Source organism: Abrus precatorius, unplaced genomic scaffold (genome assembly GCF_003935025.1).
Source record: "Abrus precatorius isolate BTA unplaced genomic scaffold, Abrus_2018 Scaffold3, whole genome shotgun sequence".
In the NCBI taxonomy this organism is placed as follows: Eukaryota; Viridiplantae; Streptophyta; class Magnoliopsida; order Fabales; family Fabaceae; genus Abrus; species Abrus precatorius.
The window spans coordinates 2072842-2091783 of record NW_020874373.1 but is presented as its reverse complement, the minus strand read 5'-3'; the positions used below and the strand labels follow the sequence as shown (position 1 = coordinate 2091783).

Genomic DNA, 18942 nt, shown 5'->3' with positions numbered 1-18942 from the left:
AATCTGAAATCCAGACTCAATGTAACGATCAAAGATTGATGTGAAACGAGCTGCATTCTGGGGTGTGGTTACTACTGTGACAACAACATTGTGGTGCACCAATATTTTTGCGATGTCCATCAAGGGGATCATGTGGCCTTGGGCCATCATTGGAAACAGGATAAAATGGAGGTGGGGTGTTTGGGAAGCCATTCCTTTCTGTGATTTTTCTTCAACTTGTGTGTGTACAAGCATTTATGTACTGGGGAATGATGATGTAAGCGCCTACATAAGCACGATGAATGATTTGAGCCTAATTAGTCAAGTTTTGTCCTCTTTTCTGTTTGGTTCTGAAGTATCGGTTGGATCAAATCAACATTTTCATGTTAAAAACTAGTTGCTAAGGCCATGAGAATGAATACATGAACCAGCGGCTGATTTACTGATTTACCTTTTTAATATTTTAAAAAAAATAAATTCTTAAAATAATATTTTTAAAACATATTTACTATTTGAAATCTTTCTTGGTACACCACCGTCACCATCTCTTTATGAAACTTATTATATTTTTATTTTTTATATTCTCTCTCTTCTGTACATAAAATGACATTAATTATAGTTTTATATTTTAGATGCATTTATTAAAAAATATTATTTTAAGAATTTATTTTTAAAAAAATATTAAAAAAGTAAATCAGCCTGAACCAGCAAAGCGTTTATTTTTTATGTATCAATTTGTTGCTTTCTCGATCTCAAGCTTGCCTTAAATGAGAGCCACAGGTAGAATTGGAATAAGAGTAGTATTACTCTCTAGATTTCTTTATATTAAAATTTTTCTTTTTTTGCCTCAAATTTCAGTTATACTCTCAATTTTTTACTTTTTTCCTCACAGATTTCAGTTATTGATATTATTTATTTGTTTAAATTAAGCATACATTTTTATCATAATTTTAAACATTTGTATTTGTATTTTAAATTTTATTTAAATTACAAAGCATCCATGAAATGCATTAATTGATACTTGCTAGCTAATTAATTCTTAGAGTAATTAAGAATATTAATTCATGTAAATTTATTTAAAAGAATTGAGAATATGATAACCTTCACATAGATTGGAAGGCAATATGAGCGATGGAGGTTAGCTCTACCCAAAGGGATTACTCCATGAAGCGGTGAATGATTCACATTTGAGTTTTTTATTCACAAAGTTGCCCACATTTTAATTAATCATTTAGGCATAGATTTTGAGTGCACGATCGATTAGCAATGAATAATGCTTGTCATTATAGCTTTTATATAAGATTTCTTTAGCTGTTGGCATATGATGTTAAAGTTATATTTACGGATGTTAATTATCACTAAGTACAGTTATTGGTAAAAGTTCCAAACTTCTGGTTACAGTCAATGTCTGTGAGTGAATTCTACACGGAACTTACCATTAATTTGTCACTCGAAATAATTAAAATTTATTTTTAACTACTGCTAATTATATAATTCAACCAAAGAAAAAAATTATTTATATAAAATCTGGATATTTTATCTTTTTTTATAAATATTTATTAAAAATTATTTAAATCAAGTTTTCCTATATGGAAATAATTCCTTTTTTTTTTTTTCAATCTTGATAGAGTTCAACAATAATTCATAAACAGAAGCACATGTCAAAGAAATTACGCAACTGCGTGCTTTATACTAAAAAGTGAATCCGATAGAAAGCAAAAAGTCATATATGTCAAGTTTATGAGAGTCTGACTCATTAGCATGTTAATTACGGGTTTGACACTGATTGAACATTTGATTAGTGATTGCACTTGTCATTTTATATGGGTACTCGACATTGCAGGGCTTCATAGAATGGACGTGACACTAATCAATTCTAAGTCGTCCTCATTAGCAATTTACTTCAATGTAAAATATGAATTATGTATATTATGTTATGTTATTCATCAAAACTTTAAGACTTTCTACCTAATATTTTTAATACTTATCAGACTAAAGTACTCAATTCCATTTTCACAACTCTGGTTAATTAATGAGTACCTCCAAATTATTATATTTGTATTTTATATGTTTTGGCATCCAAAAAATTACTAAAATATAAAAAATGAAAGTAATAATATATAACAAAAATTAGGTTGTTTACATATTATTATTCATGATATTTCATATTAGTACCGAAACCAAAATTACGAGATATTTCATATTTTGTATTTTTTAATCAAATTAATAAATCTTATAATTTATACCAGCTTTTTTCAAAATCTTTGTTATGTATATCAGGTTTGGTAAGTTAAGGTAAAGTATAATCCAAACTTAAATTCGAAAAGTACCGTTAATTATTTTTAATTCCAACTTCTACTGAGTCCTTTAGATTATCATGAATACTAATTTATCTCTCACAACTTCAAATCTCGTAAATAAAAAAATTTAAACAAATATGTATGGCTCAAATTATATGAAGTGTTCATCGGTACACTCCTTTTCATTTTCATTCACACCACTTGACATCACTGTAAGATGTGATTAGTCAAAACAAGCAAAGCAACCAAAACAACTTACAACAGTTCAAGGGCTCGAATTAGTGATAAATTTACGTTTCAGAGCAAAATTCCCTAATGTCAACGATTGCAAAATCACAATCTCTTGTACCAACAACATTATCACTAATCACATCCCAAACATACTATTTTTCAATTAATTACTTCATAGGCGGCGTTAATCATAAAAACATCAAACAAACATGAAGTTAAAAAAACAACAGGGAATATAGAGAGTAAAAGTGATGCACATGCGACTCAATATATATATATATAATCATTAGGTTGAAGGTCCCATACACGATCCAAAGAATGACGGTGCTTGGAATCTAAAATGTCCTGTTATCTTTCTTTACTGGGTCACTTCAGAAAGAAGTATATCCAAATTGTAAAAGTATTCACTGGCCCATTAAAAGAAAGCATTCATGCTTTCAGTATGGATATCCAAATTGTAAAAGTAAACTGTAGTGAAAAACAAATCAAGCAGTACATGTAAATTGCAACTCTTTAGGGGTCAAATTTACATCCTCATCGTTATTATTTGATTGTTGCATAATGTCTTGAATAAGCAACGTCATGTTGAGATGAGAAGACCCCCCTTTTTCAACCGCTTTCTTTGCCATCTCACTGTGTTCACTGGCCCTTTCTCTCCTCTCTTTACTTTCTTCTCCATCATCCATAGCCATGCATATTGCCCTCTTAATATCTTCCTTTTTGACCAACACACCTATCTTCTCTTCCTTTCCCCATTTCAATGGAACCTCGACTCCAAGGCTCACACCAGTCTTCAACACTTGAGTAACAAGCTTCCCATTAAAAAATTGATCAGCAAATAGAGGCCATGTAATCATTGGCACTCCTGCACTAATCCCTTCAAGTGTTGAGTTCCAACCACAATGCGTTAAGAACCCTCCAATAGCAGGGTGTGATAATATTAGTACTTGTGGAGCCCAACCTCTAATTATAAGGCCTCTCCCTTTGATCCTTTCCTCAAACCCTTCATCACTGATCCACTTTTCCAACTCTTGCAACTTATTTCCCTCCCTAATAACCCATATAAATGGTCTTTTTGTATCTTCCAAGGCCAAAGCAAGCTCGACAAGTTGTGAAGGAAGTAAATTGCACATGCTTCCAAAACAAACATAGACCACAGACTTGGACTGGTGCAAATCTAGCCACTTCAAGCAATAGTGTTCATTAATTGAGGCCATGTTGCCTCTTTGAGCCTTGTCCATGCCATCTTTGTTGCAGAGTGAAACTGGGCCGATGCACCACACCTTATCATTTCTCACTTTCTTGTAATCCCTCACATATGCTTTTTCCAACTCTTCAAAAGTGTTTATGATTGTCCCATATGACCTCGTTTCAGCATCATACATTTGCATGCTAAAGTCCTTCATTTCATCTGAGGCTGAGAGTAATCCAGGTATCTGAGCTTTGGTAACTTGAATTTGGTCAGGTATGTCAGGAACAGTGAAGTACTCAGATTCTGAAGTGATGCTTTCACAAATCTTTGAAGTGTGAATCGTGTACAAGCTATGTAGGCAGAAGCAAGAAAATCCATGGAATGAAATCCTTGGAATGTGATACTTCTCAGCTACTTGTGCAGTCCAAGGAATGCAGAAGTCAGAGATTATGCAACTTGGTTTGGGTGTTAGTGCTTCAAACAGTTCCTCTGCTGGCTTTTGAAGCATGTTAATTCCATGGAAGATTTTGATAATCATGTCGAATGAAGTCACCATGTCAAAATTCTCACACCCTTCAGGTAGCCCTGCTTCTTTTGATGGAAAATGGAGTTGTGCTACCCGGATTTGGAGACCGGATGAAACAGCACGAGAAAGAACTGAATTGAAACGTGATGCATTTTTTGGGGTGGTGAATATGGTGACAATCACACCACGTTGTGCCAAGAGTCTTGCAATGTCCATCATGGGGATCATGTGGCCTTGGGCAATTAGGGGAAACAAGATGAAGTGAGGAATATTGTTTGTTTGGAAAACCATATTGGCTACTAATGAAATGAGTAGAGTGTGATTTTGGGGTTTTACTTAATTTGCTGTGTGCTTGATTGGTTTTCCCTATCTTTATAGACAGAATGGGATGGATTGTGGGCTCTAGAACATTTGAGTTGGTGATGTAAGAGCATATGCAATGAGCGTTGGTTTATTCGAGGGAGATAAGTACGTAGCAGCGGTGCATGTGATGGGACTAGAAATCATGCGGACGGTTTTAGTTGCTTTTTGCACCACAAATTTCCCTAGACGCAAGCAAAAGCTCAAGAGAAGTGACGTGATGAAGATTCAGTTCTATGTTTGCCATGAAAATTAAGTAAAATATGTCGGTAACATTTTTATGTAGTCACGAAGCTGCTGCTTGGCCTTCTCAGCGCAAGACGATTAAGACAAGGACAAAAATATTCTCCAGACAAAGATCCCCCACCAAACATACGTGCAAAGTTCTCAGCCTTTTGCACCGCACAGAATTTCTCAAAGGACATGATATCTTTAATAAATAAATCTAAAATTTTATTATAATTATTAATTATTATATTTTTAATTTTTATATTGCATATAAGTTTCTCACACCCATATAGAAATCCAACTTCTTTACCTGGGAATTGAAGTTGAATTATTTTAATCTGAAATGCAGATTGAATATAACGATCAACGGTCGAGGTGAAACGTGATGCATTATGTGGAGTTGTGACTACTGTCACAATAACATTGTGCTGCATCAATATTTTTGCAACGTCCATCATGGGTATCATGTGGCCTTGGGCCAACAATATCAATGGAAATAAGACAAAAGTGGTGTTGTGGTTCTTGGGGTGCCATATTTCTTGTGGATGATATGGTACACCGAATAATTCACTTGAACTTGGTTATCTGTACGATATTTATATGCACTGTTACATCGCTTTATCGGTGATGTAAGCGCCTACGTAATTAGGTTGGATTATTCGAGACTCAGTGCATTGCAAATTTCGTTGCCTTTTTGTCTGTCTGGTTCTGCATCGTATATTCGCACGCTGGATCCAATACACCCAAAGTTCAGAAGTTTTTCTCTCTGTGTATCCCCTTTTTCCCTCTGTTGATCTCAAGCCGGCCATTACAATCGCAATGAGAATGAGAATAAATCCTAGTACTAGAATACATTAGTACCATGTAAATCATTGCATATATCTGTTGAGAAATGCTAACATCTTCTTGAGGTATTATTGATTTTTCTAAAGTTTAGTTAAGGACAAATACAAAATTCTCAGCCTTATGCACGGCACAGAATTTCTCAACTTTGGTTTTAATATCTGCTCATACAAATTATTGTTTCTTCTAAGAAAATAAAAAGATTGAGAAGATACTTGCCTATTTAAAGAATAAAGGCAACACTTTTCATAAAAAAAATAATATTTGTTATTTTTATTTCATATCATGATATTTAACAAAAAAATTATTTATCAATTTTTTAACCAATACTTTGACAATCATTAATAAAATATTTTAAAGAACAATTCTTATATTTTTAAACTTATTTTTTTTATATTTATTTTTCATAATTTTTTTCTCTTGTTTTATTACGCCATCCAGTAATCTATCGTATTTTCTTATTTTTCTTCGTTTTTCTTATCACTATCTTTCTCCATTCGTTATTTAACCCTAAAAATTGAGTGGGTGCTAACTTATAATTTTTCTTGAAAAAATTATTCTCTAGAATTCCACCTTATAAATTTACTATATTTAAAGTATCGCCTCTTAAAGCCAAAAGCATCATGATTTAACCACGTAGGTTGTGGAGCTCCTTTTTTCTTTCAAAAATACTTTCTTACCAAGTTTTTACGATTTCTTTAAAAATAAATATTTCTAAAAATTAATCTTTTTCTAAACCTGTTAAACCTGTTACATACATATATAGACAAAAGAAAAAATATATAATGAATTGATGAAATTTACGGGCTAATGACTGTGTCGTGTGGCGTGCTTCATATCACCAGTTATTGTTTGTTGCCTTTCATATTTGTTCCACATTCCACAATGATCAACATAATTGTGAATGAGTTTAATTTTTTGCGATAAATATATTTTTAGCTCTTATAAATATTATTAAATTTAATTTCACTCACTCGTTATTTGAATTTTGATTTTCATAAAATTTAAAATTTCTAAAAATAATCTCTATTACTATGAAGAATGATCACTAATATAACATGTCTAGAAATATACAATATCACAAAAAAATCATAATAATTATTTTTCATAAATTTTAAAATTCTGAAAAATTAAAATCAACAACAGATTTTTTTTTTTTTGGACTAAAAGAAAATTTTCATCATATTTTACAAAGACTTAAAACATATTTTACCATAAAATTCTTTTATTAAGTCTCAATTTTTGAAATTCTTATTAGCTTATTCATTAGTTGATAAACCAAAGATACAAACAAAAAATATAGACTTGTTTATATTTTTTTAATTTCCGTAATACTTATTTAAATATTTTATGTTTTTCTTCATCAATTTATACAAATCAATATGATATCACATTTCTATTACATTTACATTAGTTATTAGATAAAACTTACGTTGAAAAATTTAATTTTAACAATAACGATAAAAACAAAAATGAGTAGACAACTGATGGATTACTTTTAAGGTAACATCAATATGTCTTCACCCTCCTACAAGACAGCTATAAGAATGTTTTATACAGTTCAAATGAAAAAGGTTTTCGAAATTCGATACAAATGCCTGTTTCCGAATAGCTTTGATATTTTTATTCATAAAATTATTCATTCTGAATTATTATAAGTACTATATACATTTTAATAGAAAATATTAATCACGTGATGCTGTCAAGATTTTTTCCGCCCTATTATGCTCAATTTACAGTGATATTGTCACAAACACAACATTGAAAGCTAATTTCACTGGGCTACCCAAAAACCATCAGGACAAAGGTTATAGTAGGTTACTACGTGTTGTAGGATATATTATATCTCATCCAAATGTCCAAAACAGTAGGATAAATTATACAAAATATTATTAAAAAAAATACAAAAATCTCTTCCGTGATGCTTCATGGAAGTGTAATTAATATACAACAATATACACAATCATAAGGAACATGAATGTACATCTAAAAAGTAAAAAGAAAAAGAAAGAAATCGAAGGTCTATTTCAAGCTTTACAACAAAAGACCTGGAAAAAATGGATAGGATACAAAAGAAGTGATTGCTAACACCAAACACTGTACATGTACCGAAGGACAACGGGATCTACACCCAGCCAGGTAACTTTCACATTATCCTTCCACGGATAAGCAGGGCAGCACACTATTATTGTTAAAAGCAATACTGCTCTTGACTAATCATGATTCTTGAATTGTTGCTTGTTTTTTCGTGGATTCTGCATCATGGTTCCTCAATGTTGAGTCTAACCGATCAAGATGAACTGGTCGCCATGAACATGAATTGGACGATTTTAGCAACAACCCCAGAGCAGAAGAACATGTTGCTCTAACAACAGCATCAGGTGATCGACTCATTTTCCCCACCAGCATACCAAAGACCTAGAAGAAGATACAGACAAATCTGGTGAAACATCAGTTTTGGCTGAAATGCTTGAAAATTGAAAGTACATCATGGAAATTACTTGTGTATGATAGACAGCTAAAATATGCTGACTGTCAGATAGAGAGAGTATGCTGCTGCAGAAGTATATAGCATTTGCCTGAATTATGGGCCATGGTGCATCAAAAGCCTGCCTCATCAAGAAAGTAAACAACTAAATTCTAAAGGCCTTCGATTTAAACAGATGGAAAAATGTCCACAAAGTATAGGGTTGAGCTTTCTATCGGCCTTGTAGAATTATTCCAGGTTTACTCACAAATGGGGAAAAATCAAGTATAGTACACTTAAAGAAAATCCAGCTAAAATTGTAGCATAAATAAAATATATTGAATTAGGGCAATCCTTGCTTAACTCCAAAAGCTAGCTGATGAAGTAAGACTGTTCTAGCCTTGATAAACTCTACTATGGCGATATCTGTAGTCCATGTAAAATCTTAACAAGATAATATACCAAGATATATTGGCTTTTTTCTATCCTACTATCCTAAACAATCCGAAGGCTAGCCACAATTGAAAAATCATGCTCATTAGTTGAACTATATACATAAAAGAAATTTCTCAACTTTTGGAATCATAAAGGACCAAATGCAGAGACTAAAAGGGACTAAAATGAATATTGTATAGTGAGATTAAAATATCAAATTTTTATAAAGTCAGGAGTCAAGAACTGAAATGATCAACACTTGAAATTTAAGGGATTTCATTGGGTATTTACTCTATAAAACACACTACATTCTAGTCTCTACACATGACATACTATTTTCTGTTTTAGTCCCTACATGAAAAATAATCTAATGTTATAACTTTAATAAACGCTGGGGACCAAATTGTAAGGTAATTTTATGTAGGAACTATAACAAAAAGCAAGAGTACACAAAAATATAATTTAACTTAAAAAAATTCAAATGTTCAGATTAAGTTTTGACTATAAGTCATAATGAAAACAAAATAAGCTGATACACACATGATCTCAATCGGTTAAAGAATTGACTATGATAAAAGCTTTGGAAAAACCACATCACAAAGCCTAGTTGGTGTAGTTGAAGAATTCAAGGTCTAATAAACCTTATACTAAAATTTCATACTTTTGATACGGGACTCAAGTCCTATATCTTGCAATTAGATAATAACAGATTGATTTTATGCTAACACAGTATGAATAAGAACCTGCACTGTTGACGCCATATAACTATCAACTCTGGAGGGAAGATGCTGAGTAAATTGCTTTGCAATGTCTCGGAGAAAGTCCTCATAGTCACTTCTAAAGACGCAAAAAGAAGCCAGTTGTCATATTTTCCCAAAGGATAAAACAAAGTAATTTTAAGATCAGTCAACCCATACCGATGATCAGAAAGGAAAGTCTGGGTATTTAGTAGGGCAACCAGTCCTTCAATTTCCATCAGTGGGCAGACTCGTTTCAACGTGTTCTATCAGTCAGTATGTTCAAAAGAAATGATTTACCATGTTAAAAGTTTCTTTACAAATCTCTTAATTTGAAAAAATATGTGTGTGTGTGGCTGATTACCCGACAGGCTAGCCGGACACTAATATCTTCATCATGAAGATGCAAGACCAGGCGAGGAACAGCAGCATGTACCTTTTGAAAGCAATCATTGACATGGAATGAGCTTTCTGAAATATTAAGAGAAGCTTATATATGACAAACATCAGTTCAGTTGCCCAGCTTGGTTGAAGAAATTAAGTATATGTGAACTTGTTGCATATGCTGGCACCAGTTATATAACAAGATACATGTAGCTACATGAAGGCTATACATTATAGTTTAGGTTGTCTTTTTGTTTTCCTTTATTTTGGTTCACAAGTTCACTGATAGTTAATGAAGAACTTCACGAATCTCTAAAGTGACCCAGTTGAACTTTCCAAATTTGGTTATTGGGTAAAAAAAAATTAGTCCTATATTGGAACTAGAGTGTAAAGACTGAAAAATCAAACACAGAAGTCAGAAGCTGTCAAGTAAACAGATCAGTGCAAAACTTTCTAGTAGCATTACATAGTAGATAAAAATGAAATTTTGTATTTGGATATTAGTTGAGGAGATAGAGAAGGGAGATGTTGGGGCATTGAAGCTAGATCTGGGCCTTAGTATGGCTGGGTTTAGGAATCATTGGATGGCACCCCATTGGGAAATAGTCTATTAGACAACAAGTTTAAATGTGGCCACCTATTTTTTATGCTTTTACCAAATTTATATTTGATAATATTTTGTTAAATTAACCAAACTGCTAATAAATGAACAGGCCTTGTAAGATTACTATATCCTAGTTTTGTCACCTAATAGTAAAGAATCAAAAATGGAAAATGTTAGAAAAATTTTCAAATTACACCTATGAAAGTAAGCCCCCCATGGAACAAGTTTCCATGTTAAAAAAAATAAATGCCTTTTGCTGTTTCCTTCTTGACAACCATCAATTGCATGTTGGTTTTGCTGGTGAACCGAAGAAAACTACCAATTTATGTCTAAGTTCATAATTTACAAGGAAAAAAGAAAAGAAAAAAATGACAACAATCAGAGGTGGCAACATACCTGCTCAACAAATGCCTCATTCAGTGCCCCGATTCCATAGCTGCTCAGTGCTCCAAATACAGCAAAAGAACTGGCTCGCATTTTTGCATTCATGCTTGTCTGTTTTTTAAACAAATGGTGGTAAGTATTTCCCAAGTTAGATTAACTAATCTGTAATTGTTTTAGAGAACAGAAATTATATTAGTAAAATTAAGGGAGGATAAACAGAAAACTACATAGCAACAATAAAATATCTTTAATTTATAGCTAGGTACAATAAATTCCTACTTTAGATAAAGACACAGCCCACTATTGGCTTCTTGTTAACATTAATAGGTGTAGCGTAAAAGAAGGAAAAGAGATAAAGATGGCTCAAGTTAACAAAAGATATATCTCCGATATTTTAACTTGATGCTCTTTTTTATACTAAATTAAGGTCAAATACTATTATTTTAATAATACAAGACCAAACTTAATTACCAATAAGACTAGCTATGTAATTAAGGAAACAATCAATAAAGATTTTCTATGATAATCTAAAGGTTGAAATATATTTTTTCGTCTCAACAGCATATGCCAATTTTGGTTTTGGTCCCCTATAGTTTTAAAGAGTTTGGTTTTGGTCCTTGCTACTAGTATCATGGCAAAACGTTTCCAGCAAGGTACTACTATTTGGAACAATGTTTAGTATACTGGAGGGAACAAAACACACATCAGCATGTGAGCTTATAATGCCTTTCCTGCCATCATATTTTTCTGGCAACCCCACTAGCCATGTTATCATTCTTTTCCAACCTCACCTCCGTGTTCCTACTCTAGATTGACTAAATAACCCATTTCCATCCTCTCTCTGAAATGCAAACTGTTCATGACACCTATTCCCTCACCCCCTGACCTAGACCTTTGTGTGTTTCACTGCAGCTTTTAAGCCCTAATCTTGACCCAGACCAACATGTGATGCATCTTTGGCCATTATCATATGTACCCTGGATCCCATGTGACCAATTGGTGGGAAGAGAACAGCTATCTTGATCACCTCTTGTCAAACAAGCCAAGAATATTCCTACCATAGACCTAGCCAAGTGGAAAGAAATTGATGCTTCTCTCTGTAATGTCTTGTGATTTTCAATACTGTTAAACTTCAATGATCAATCCCCATATCTCTCTCGATAGAGATGCTATGATGTGGCCAAGATCAAGAATAAATTCAAATGATGTCAACTGCCAGTACAACATTGTTTCTAGCCTAATGGTAATTAAGAGACAATGCATGGATATGTAGTCCTATTTGAATAAGCTAGGCAGTTTGATTGATGAACTTTTGATGCCTTTATGTGTCCTTCACTGCTAATGCAAACAAAGTCACAAACATGCCAAACAATGAGAAAAGTTCTTCATGGTTCTTGCTGTTGCTGGTCTGCTCTCCATTTGACTTTATCTGCAATCAGAGAATTTCTAGTCTAGTCTTTCAGTTTAGTTATATGAAACTAACTTGGAAAAACTATTTTGTATCAACAACTTAGAAGTTTTGTTCCCCTTGCACTTGTTGACCCATCTGTGCTGGTTATTCAATCCAGCAACCAGGTTGAACAGGTAGGAGGTTGCCATGATAATTACTCTCTTATCCTCATTGCACCTATTGCAAGAGATTTTGCTATATTGTGTAATTGCTACTAGTGTGTAATTTTTCCTATCCTTGTTGCTCTGGACTGTTCAGAATCAATACAGATAGAGAAAACGAAATGAAAGTGGAGAGAAAAGTTCACAGTGTGTAAAACATGTACATAGGAGATGCATACGGATGCAGGAGGAAACAGGTTGTCAAAGGTTAGGCTATGTTGGCAGGTTTTGCGGTCAATCTGAGGTTGCTGAAAAATTGCACCCAGTAGAGGTGCGGTTAATTGCACAGGCATAAAGTAAAAAACACAGTGAAGCACAGTGGTGTGAAGGGTATTTAAAGTTTTAAACCACTGATACCAGATATTAGATGAGTTTAACGTAAAACAAAATGTCTAATAAGTCCACATCAATAAATATTTAAACCATGTACAGCATAAATTACAAGAGGAATCAACTCCTACCTAAATTTCAGTGAACCAGCACTAAGCACTTACAAGTCAGTAACAACTACTAGCCTAATACTGTTCATTACACTAAATTCTATCAATTTCATTCCAACAGTTTGCATATATTCCTACAAATCTTTTAGAAGCTTACCTGACAACCATTCATGATATCAAAATCTTAATTCCTAGTTAAAATAAGTTTGAATCACATTGGTAAGGTTTGAGTTTTATCTAGGGTTGTACTCTTAATTCCAAAAGTAAGAAAGAACGAATATGATTTTAGTTTTCAGAAACTACCGGGTTTAACAATAAAAATATTTTAGATTTCTAGTCCTGCCCCCCTTTCTTTTTAGCAACATGTCAATTACACACAGGAGGTTGGTAAGAACTGAGGGACAATGCCTCCCTAACCTAAGTGGGCCTACCAGCAAAACTACTGGTACTGGATCAGGGGTGGGAGGGTTGGTTTCGTGCAAGGCCTTCGCAGCAGGAAGAGGCAATTGTCATTTGAAGGGAAAGGCCCTTTGTATAGGGTTCCAAACCTGCGCACCCTGATTCCAAATTTCTATGTTCTTAGTCAAGCCTAAACTTATTGAAAACTAAAGTGTTTCTAAAGCAAGAAGCGAGAAACTTGACTTTGAGAAAGAAGATGCTTGTTGCCGCTTTAAAATAAAATAAAAGGTAAAAAAAATAAATGATACATTGAAGAGTAATTCGATGCACCTGAAGATTTCGAAGCCGTGTTGAAAGATTAAGCAAAATAGGCTCAACTGCATCGTTAGGTGAAGATTCGAGAATCTATGCAAGCCAAAAAATAAAGTAACTGAATTTAGAATGGATGAAAAATTAAACACAATTAAACATAGGAGTTAAAAAATTCACCATCAGTAAGCATGATACTGCAGTTAATTGTACAGATTCATCAGAATCATCTAGCAGAGCTAATATAACACCCAAGACTTGAGTTGTATACTTCAGAATATGAATCAATGGGATCTGCGAATTTCAATATTGGACATGTCAATTTAAAATGTAAAAGGGAATAAAGATCTCCTTAGAATTGAAAATCTAAATGAAAACATATGTGCACAACTCAACTATCATATCAGATGCACAATTATCATATACAAACATTAGTGAGATTGCAATACATTCAACAAACGAGCTTATAAATAATTAAAGTGATTGTGCAGCTTGTTTGATGTAAGTAAGTTTTTTACACATTAATGCTTCAAGTAAAAAGTTGATTCTCATCTCAAGATAAATGAACAGGAAGTTATGGGTGCTGATGCAAATTCCCTTTAGATAGGAAAATCAATTATTTGGAAAAATAAAAGCAGATAATTGGCAACAAAGCATTTACCACAGTTAAATCCATGTTAAATAATAGTAATTGAAAACAAAGAAACCATGGTTACAGGAGTCATGACAAAATATCAAAGGTTGAAACATGAGACCTGTACTAATCCTCGCAAACATAATCGCCTAACAGTTGAAGACTCATCTGATACATGCCGACATAAAATCTCAACCATTTGCTCCAAAAGTGAACCGAGTCCACCGCTGTATAATTGAAGATGGAAATCAATGAGAACTTCAACTCAAAAGTCAGGATATGTCCCAAAAGAAAAAAAAAAGGTTATTAATTATTATGACGAAAAGAGAATAAACTGCAATACCAAATTGTTAAAAGTTAAAAAGTGAAACATATCAATGCTGACTCTTCTGCTTAGGGAATCAGGTGAGGGCCCAAAAAGGGTTTTATATTTCTAACACATCCCCCTCACCCTGCTTTGCAAAAATTTAATTTAATTACCAAGAAACAACAGAGCCAGCAAGGATCAAAACTGCTAACTACTGGGTTGTGGAGACTCATTCCCTGCCAACAATCAAAGTAATGGAAGCACTAGGAAATCTAGAGGTCCAATCTATAACCCAAGCTAAACTAGATTTAAAAATCCAAATTTTAAAAAAAAATGAGATACCCAGTCCACTTTATGTTAGGTCTAGACATAATTTGAATTTCATTTTACAAAACTAGATTTACTTTTATCAAAACCAGTTTTGGTCCATCCTTTACATAGATTTCATATTACAATGAGTGGGGCCCGCCAAATGGAATTAAATAGCGAATTAAGGGGATCAGAATTTCAGCCAACTCATGCATTCTTTGATTCTCAAGATCGTGGTTGACCTCATGCTATGGCACCAATTTAAATTAAATTAAATATTTTATTCTCAACACAAAATTTTGTAATAACAATAATATATATGTGTGTATTTTTTTAAAATATGAGATAATATAACTGCAAAAATTAATAGAAAGGACTATTTCAAAAATAATTTTTTAAGTTTTATTTATAATTTTTATATAAATAATAAATTTAAAATAAAAAATTGTACAAAGATTAAAATAATATTTAAATCATTATAATAAATAAAATAAATTTATATTAATTATTATAAATTTTTTATTTTTAATATAATAATTCAATAATAGTATAAAAAAATTATAGCATATTTTATCAGATTTAAAATTGGTTTTAAACCAATTTCAAATTTTAAAATCAGTATTAAACTGACCTTTTAAAAAATAAAATAGATTAGTTTAAAATCTAATCATATAATTGGATTTAAAATGGATCTGCATTTGTTTTGTGCAAATCCAATCCATGACCACCCCTAAGAAGCACTCTAATTGGGCATTTCAAGGTAGGTAAAATTTTTCCTTCACAAAAAATTGCCTCATAATGCGTAAAACATCTATTGTCAATGAATAAAAGGCAAAACAAGGTACAATACTCTCAGAACTTTCAACTATTGTGTGGAGAACCACGTATGATTTTATATATTTATCAAATACTAAACAAACAAAGATTGTCAATGAAGTCAGCAGCACCCATGTATCATTTGATAATTAAAAGTAATTGGTTATGGACATATAAATATACCCTTAGTGCCTAGTATACAATAAACCCACAACTTTTTTCTATTAGGTGAGATTGTTGACATGAATCAATTGATATCATGTTGTTCTATAGTCAATCAGGTCTATAGACATACCTTTGATCACTAAATCTTGGTTTTGCCAATACTTTTTCCCAGTCTCCATTTAGCAATAGTGATAAAGCGATCCCCCATTTTATCCACTCTTCTAACTAGGGCTTCTATCAGTTGTTTTGACACATATCTAAACCACTAAAGGCAAAATTGCACCATAATTTTTAATTAAGTGCTGACACAACTTTTTCTCTAATGCAGTTATTCTAATCCTATCTTGTCTACTGTTCACCCATCCAACACGACATTCTTATCTCAACGACATTGAGTTTATTATATTATTGGCTCTTTGTTGTCTAACACTCATTTCTATACAACATCACAGGTCTTATAGCTATGTAGAAAAATTTTCTCTAAGCTTTAATCATAGGTCTCCAAAAGTAAGTATTTGGGATGGATTCTAAAGAACAATAAAAAAATTAATAATGACTAAAGTGAAGAAAGATATCAAGAGTTATTTGTGATTATAAAATATTTATCAAACTAATAAAAAGGGATCAAAGGAACCAAAAGAACTTTAAAGAAAATTATTAAAAGAAATAAATTTTACTTATTTTACTTTTTTTTCCCTATAGACACTTATTTAAAAGTTTACTCAAATAGGACCGTATCATCTTTAAAAAGCATGCATCATGGCACCAGTTATTAGATAAGCACATCCAATTCCAAGGTAAAAAGATAAGGGCTCAGATTTGAACTTTAATATCAAGTATACAGACAATGATCATTTCCAAAAAATTACTCCAATAAATTCATTTTGTTTGTTTATATAGTTTCATCTCATTAATTGAAGAATGCAGCCCATAGCTATAAGTGAAAGAAAAGCAACATGTCAATTGTCTGAAAGAACAAGCAATATTTAGGGCCCTTTTATTTTGAGTAATTTTTTCTTTTAAAAAAAGTGATTTACTGATGCATCCTTTTTCAGAGCTATTATTTTTTAATCAGCTACTACTTTTAATCTCTGTGAAAAAAATAAAATCTTTTTTTTTTCAAAAGCTTACATAAATTAAAAAATTTTAAAAAACATTTTTGAATTAAAAGAGGCATGTTTTTCCAAAAACAGTAAGTGGGACCTTAATAAAACATTTCAACATGAATGGTAGGTAACTTATTGTTATTCTATACCCGCACCTATAACGAACAAATTCTGACAATGCAGCAGCTGCAGCTTCCCTTTGATATTTCTGGGGCCGATCCAATGATTTTTTCAAAAATATACAGATATTTTGTACCTATGATTCCAACAAGACAAGAAAGTTTGTCAAAATTTTCATATAATGAGAACATTTATTTAAGGAGCAATTGTGTTCACAAAGCATACAACTTTGACTCAATAGCTATCAAGGAAAGCAATTAATCCCTAATGATACACCTTTTTCTATCTTATCGGTAGAAATTGATAAAGCAGGTCAAAAGCAAGATATGTTCACAGTAAAAATAAAACTGCAATCAATGTTGGGGGTAAGACAGGTTCTTTCATGCATGTCTTCTATTCTTTTAGCCCAAATATCAACCGACTCATTATTTGTGTAGGAAAATGGTAGGGAGGTGACTAGGTTGAGCTAAAAGAAGTAACCTGTAAACAGGAAAAAGAGAGGACAAGACATCCTGCTATGGAAAAAGGGAAGAAAAACTGAATTACAATTTAGCATCAAACTAACAGACCACTTTATTCTAAACAATCAGCTAAAGTAATTATTGTATTTCATTGATGCCATAAAAACCTATCCTAACCCAACATAAGCCAAACTAATTCTTGAAAATTATTGTATTTTGTTCCACTAGCAAAATTGATAGAATTGAATATCAAACTCAATATGAAATAATGCCTCTTTATTGCAGAACCCTAATTCTAAATGCTTCACCAATGTGCTACAAATTAGGAATAGGAAGAATTACACAATTGCATTGTCCTGAGGTAATTCAAGAGACCTCACTCTCCAAACCAGCCTAGTTCTATTCCAAAAAACTCTTCTCCCTAACTCCTCCTGAGCTCTAATTTATATTGCTAAAAGGGCTAGCTGTCCTAACTAACTAAATTAGTTAATTACAACTTATGATTCTTCAACTATTCTCCTTTTTTCTCCTGCTATATACATGCATTACAACTTATGATTCTTCAACTATTCTCCTTTTTTCTCCTGCTATATACATGAGAACTTGAAAAGTGGAGGGTGCATTAGTCAATCCAAACGGTGTCACCAGAAATTTGTAGTGGCCTTCATGTGTCTGAAAAGCTGCCTTCTCCACATCTTTTTTTAATTAAAATCCAATGAACCAGATTTTAAGTTCAGCTTGGAAAATAGTGTTGCTCCTACCAATTCATCTAATAACTCTTCTATGATGGAAATAAAAAATTTATTGGGTATAGTGACCTTATTCAGCCCTATAATCTACACAAAATCTCTACCTCCCATCCTTCTTTTTCACCAAAATAATAGGGCTAGAATATGGACTAATACTAGGTCCTATAATCCTTGCCTTAAGCATCTCATGTACTAGCTTCTTAATCTAATTTTTATTATAGTGAGATACCAGTATGGTCTTATAGTAGGTATAGATGCCCTTTCCTTCAAATGTATAGCATGGTCATGGTTCTGCTGGGAGGTAAACCTTTTGGGTCTTGAAATAACTCATTATATTGCTGCAACACTTCCTCAATGACTGCAGGAATTGCCACTGTTTTCTCTGAAGAGAAGGTTTCTACTAATTTCACCAAATATACGTCTCCCCTTCCCTTCAATTCTTGCATCATAATCTTCATTGAGGTTTTGGTTCTGTACAAGGTTGGATCTCCTAAAATTCTTTGTTTCTGTCCCTTCCCAATTGTCAAAGTCAACTTGCCAAAATCAGCTTTAACCTCCCTCAAACTAAAACTAGCCAACCATTCAAGCCCCAAAACTAAATTTGCTCCCCCGAGCTCAAACATAAAGAAATCTTGAGTAATATTTAAGTCCTGCAAATCCAGCATAAGGCCTCTACAAACCCCTTGACACTCTACCTTATGTCCATCTCCTACTTCAACTACATATGGAAGAGTTTCTTCTTTAACCAAATTGCATCTTCTCATCAACTCAGTAGATATGAAATTGTGGGAAGCACTACAATCGATCAAGACTATCACTTCCTCCTCCCTTATCATTCCCCACACC

General features: G+C 32.7%; 2 protein-coding genes across 9 annotated transcripts in view; both read right to left on the bottom strand.

Moving 5' to 3' along the window:
* Positions 1–1602: 1602 nt before the first annotated feature.
* On the bottom strand, positions 1603–4721 carry LOC113861389 (UDP-glycosyltransferase 73C2-like). Its single transcript, XM_027494182.1, has one exon. The coding sequence runs from the start codon at positions 4517–4519 to the stop codon at positions 2996–2998; it is 1524 nt and encodes a 507-aa protein (XP_027349983.1). The 5' UTR covers positions 4520–4721; the 3' UTR covers positions 1603–2995.
* A 2776-nt stretch (positions 4722–7497) lies between these two features.
* Positions 7498–18942, bottom strand: part of LOC113861107 (protein SHOOT GRAVITROPISM 6) — a 37126-nt gene continuing 25681 nt past the window's right edge. For 7 of the 8 annotated variants that reach the window (XM_027493721.1, XM_027493722.1, XM_027493723.1 and 4 more), the window contains 10 exons: positions 16922–17022; positions 14185–14290; positions 13610–13723; positions 13451–13525; positions 10683–10781; positions 9663–9734; positions 9479–9564; positions 9305–9398; positions 8161–8268; positions 7498–8077 (listed from right to left, as the gene is read on the bottom strand). In XM_027493721.1, coding sequence (XP_027349522.1) covers positions 7877–8077; positions 8161–8268; positions 9305–9398; positions 9479–9564; positions 9663–9734; positions 10683–10781; positions 13451–13525; positions 13610–13723; positions 14185–14290; positions 16922–17022 — 1056 coding nt within the window. In that variant the 3' untranslated portion in view covers positions 7498–7876. Of the gene's footprint in view, positions 8078–8160; positions 8269–9304; positions 9399–9478; positions 9565–9662; positions 9735–10682; positions 10782–13450; positions 13526–13609; positions 13724–14184; positions 14291–16921; positions 17023–18942 lie in introns of those variants that run through there. The other variant, XR_003504114.1, reaches the window with a different exon arrangement.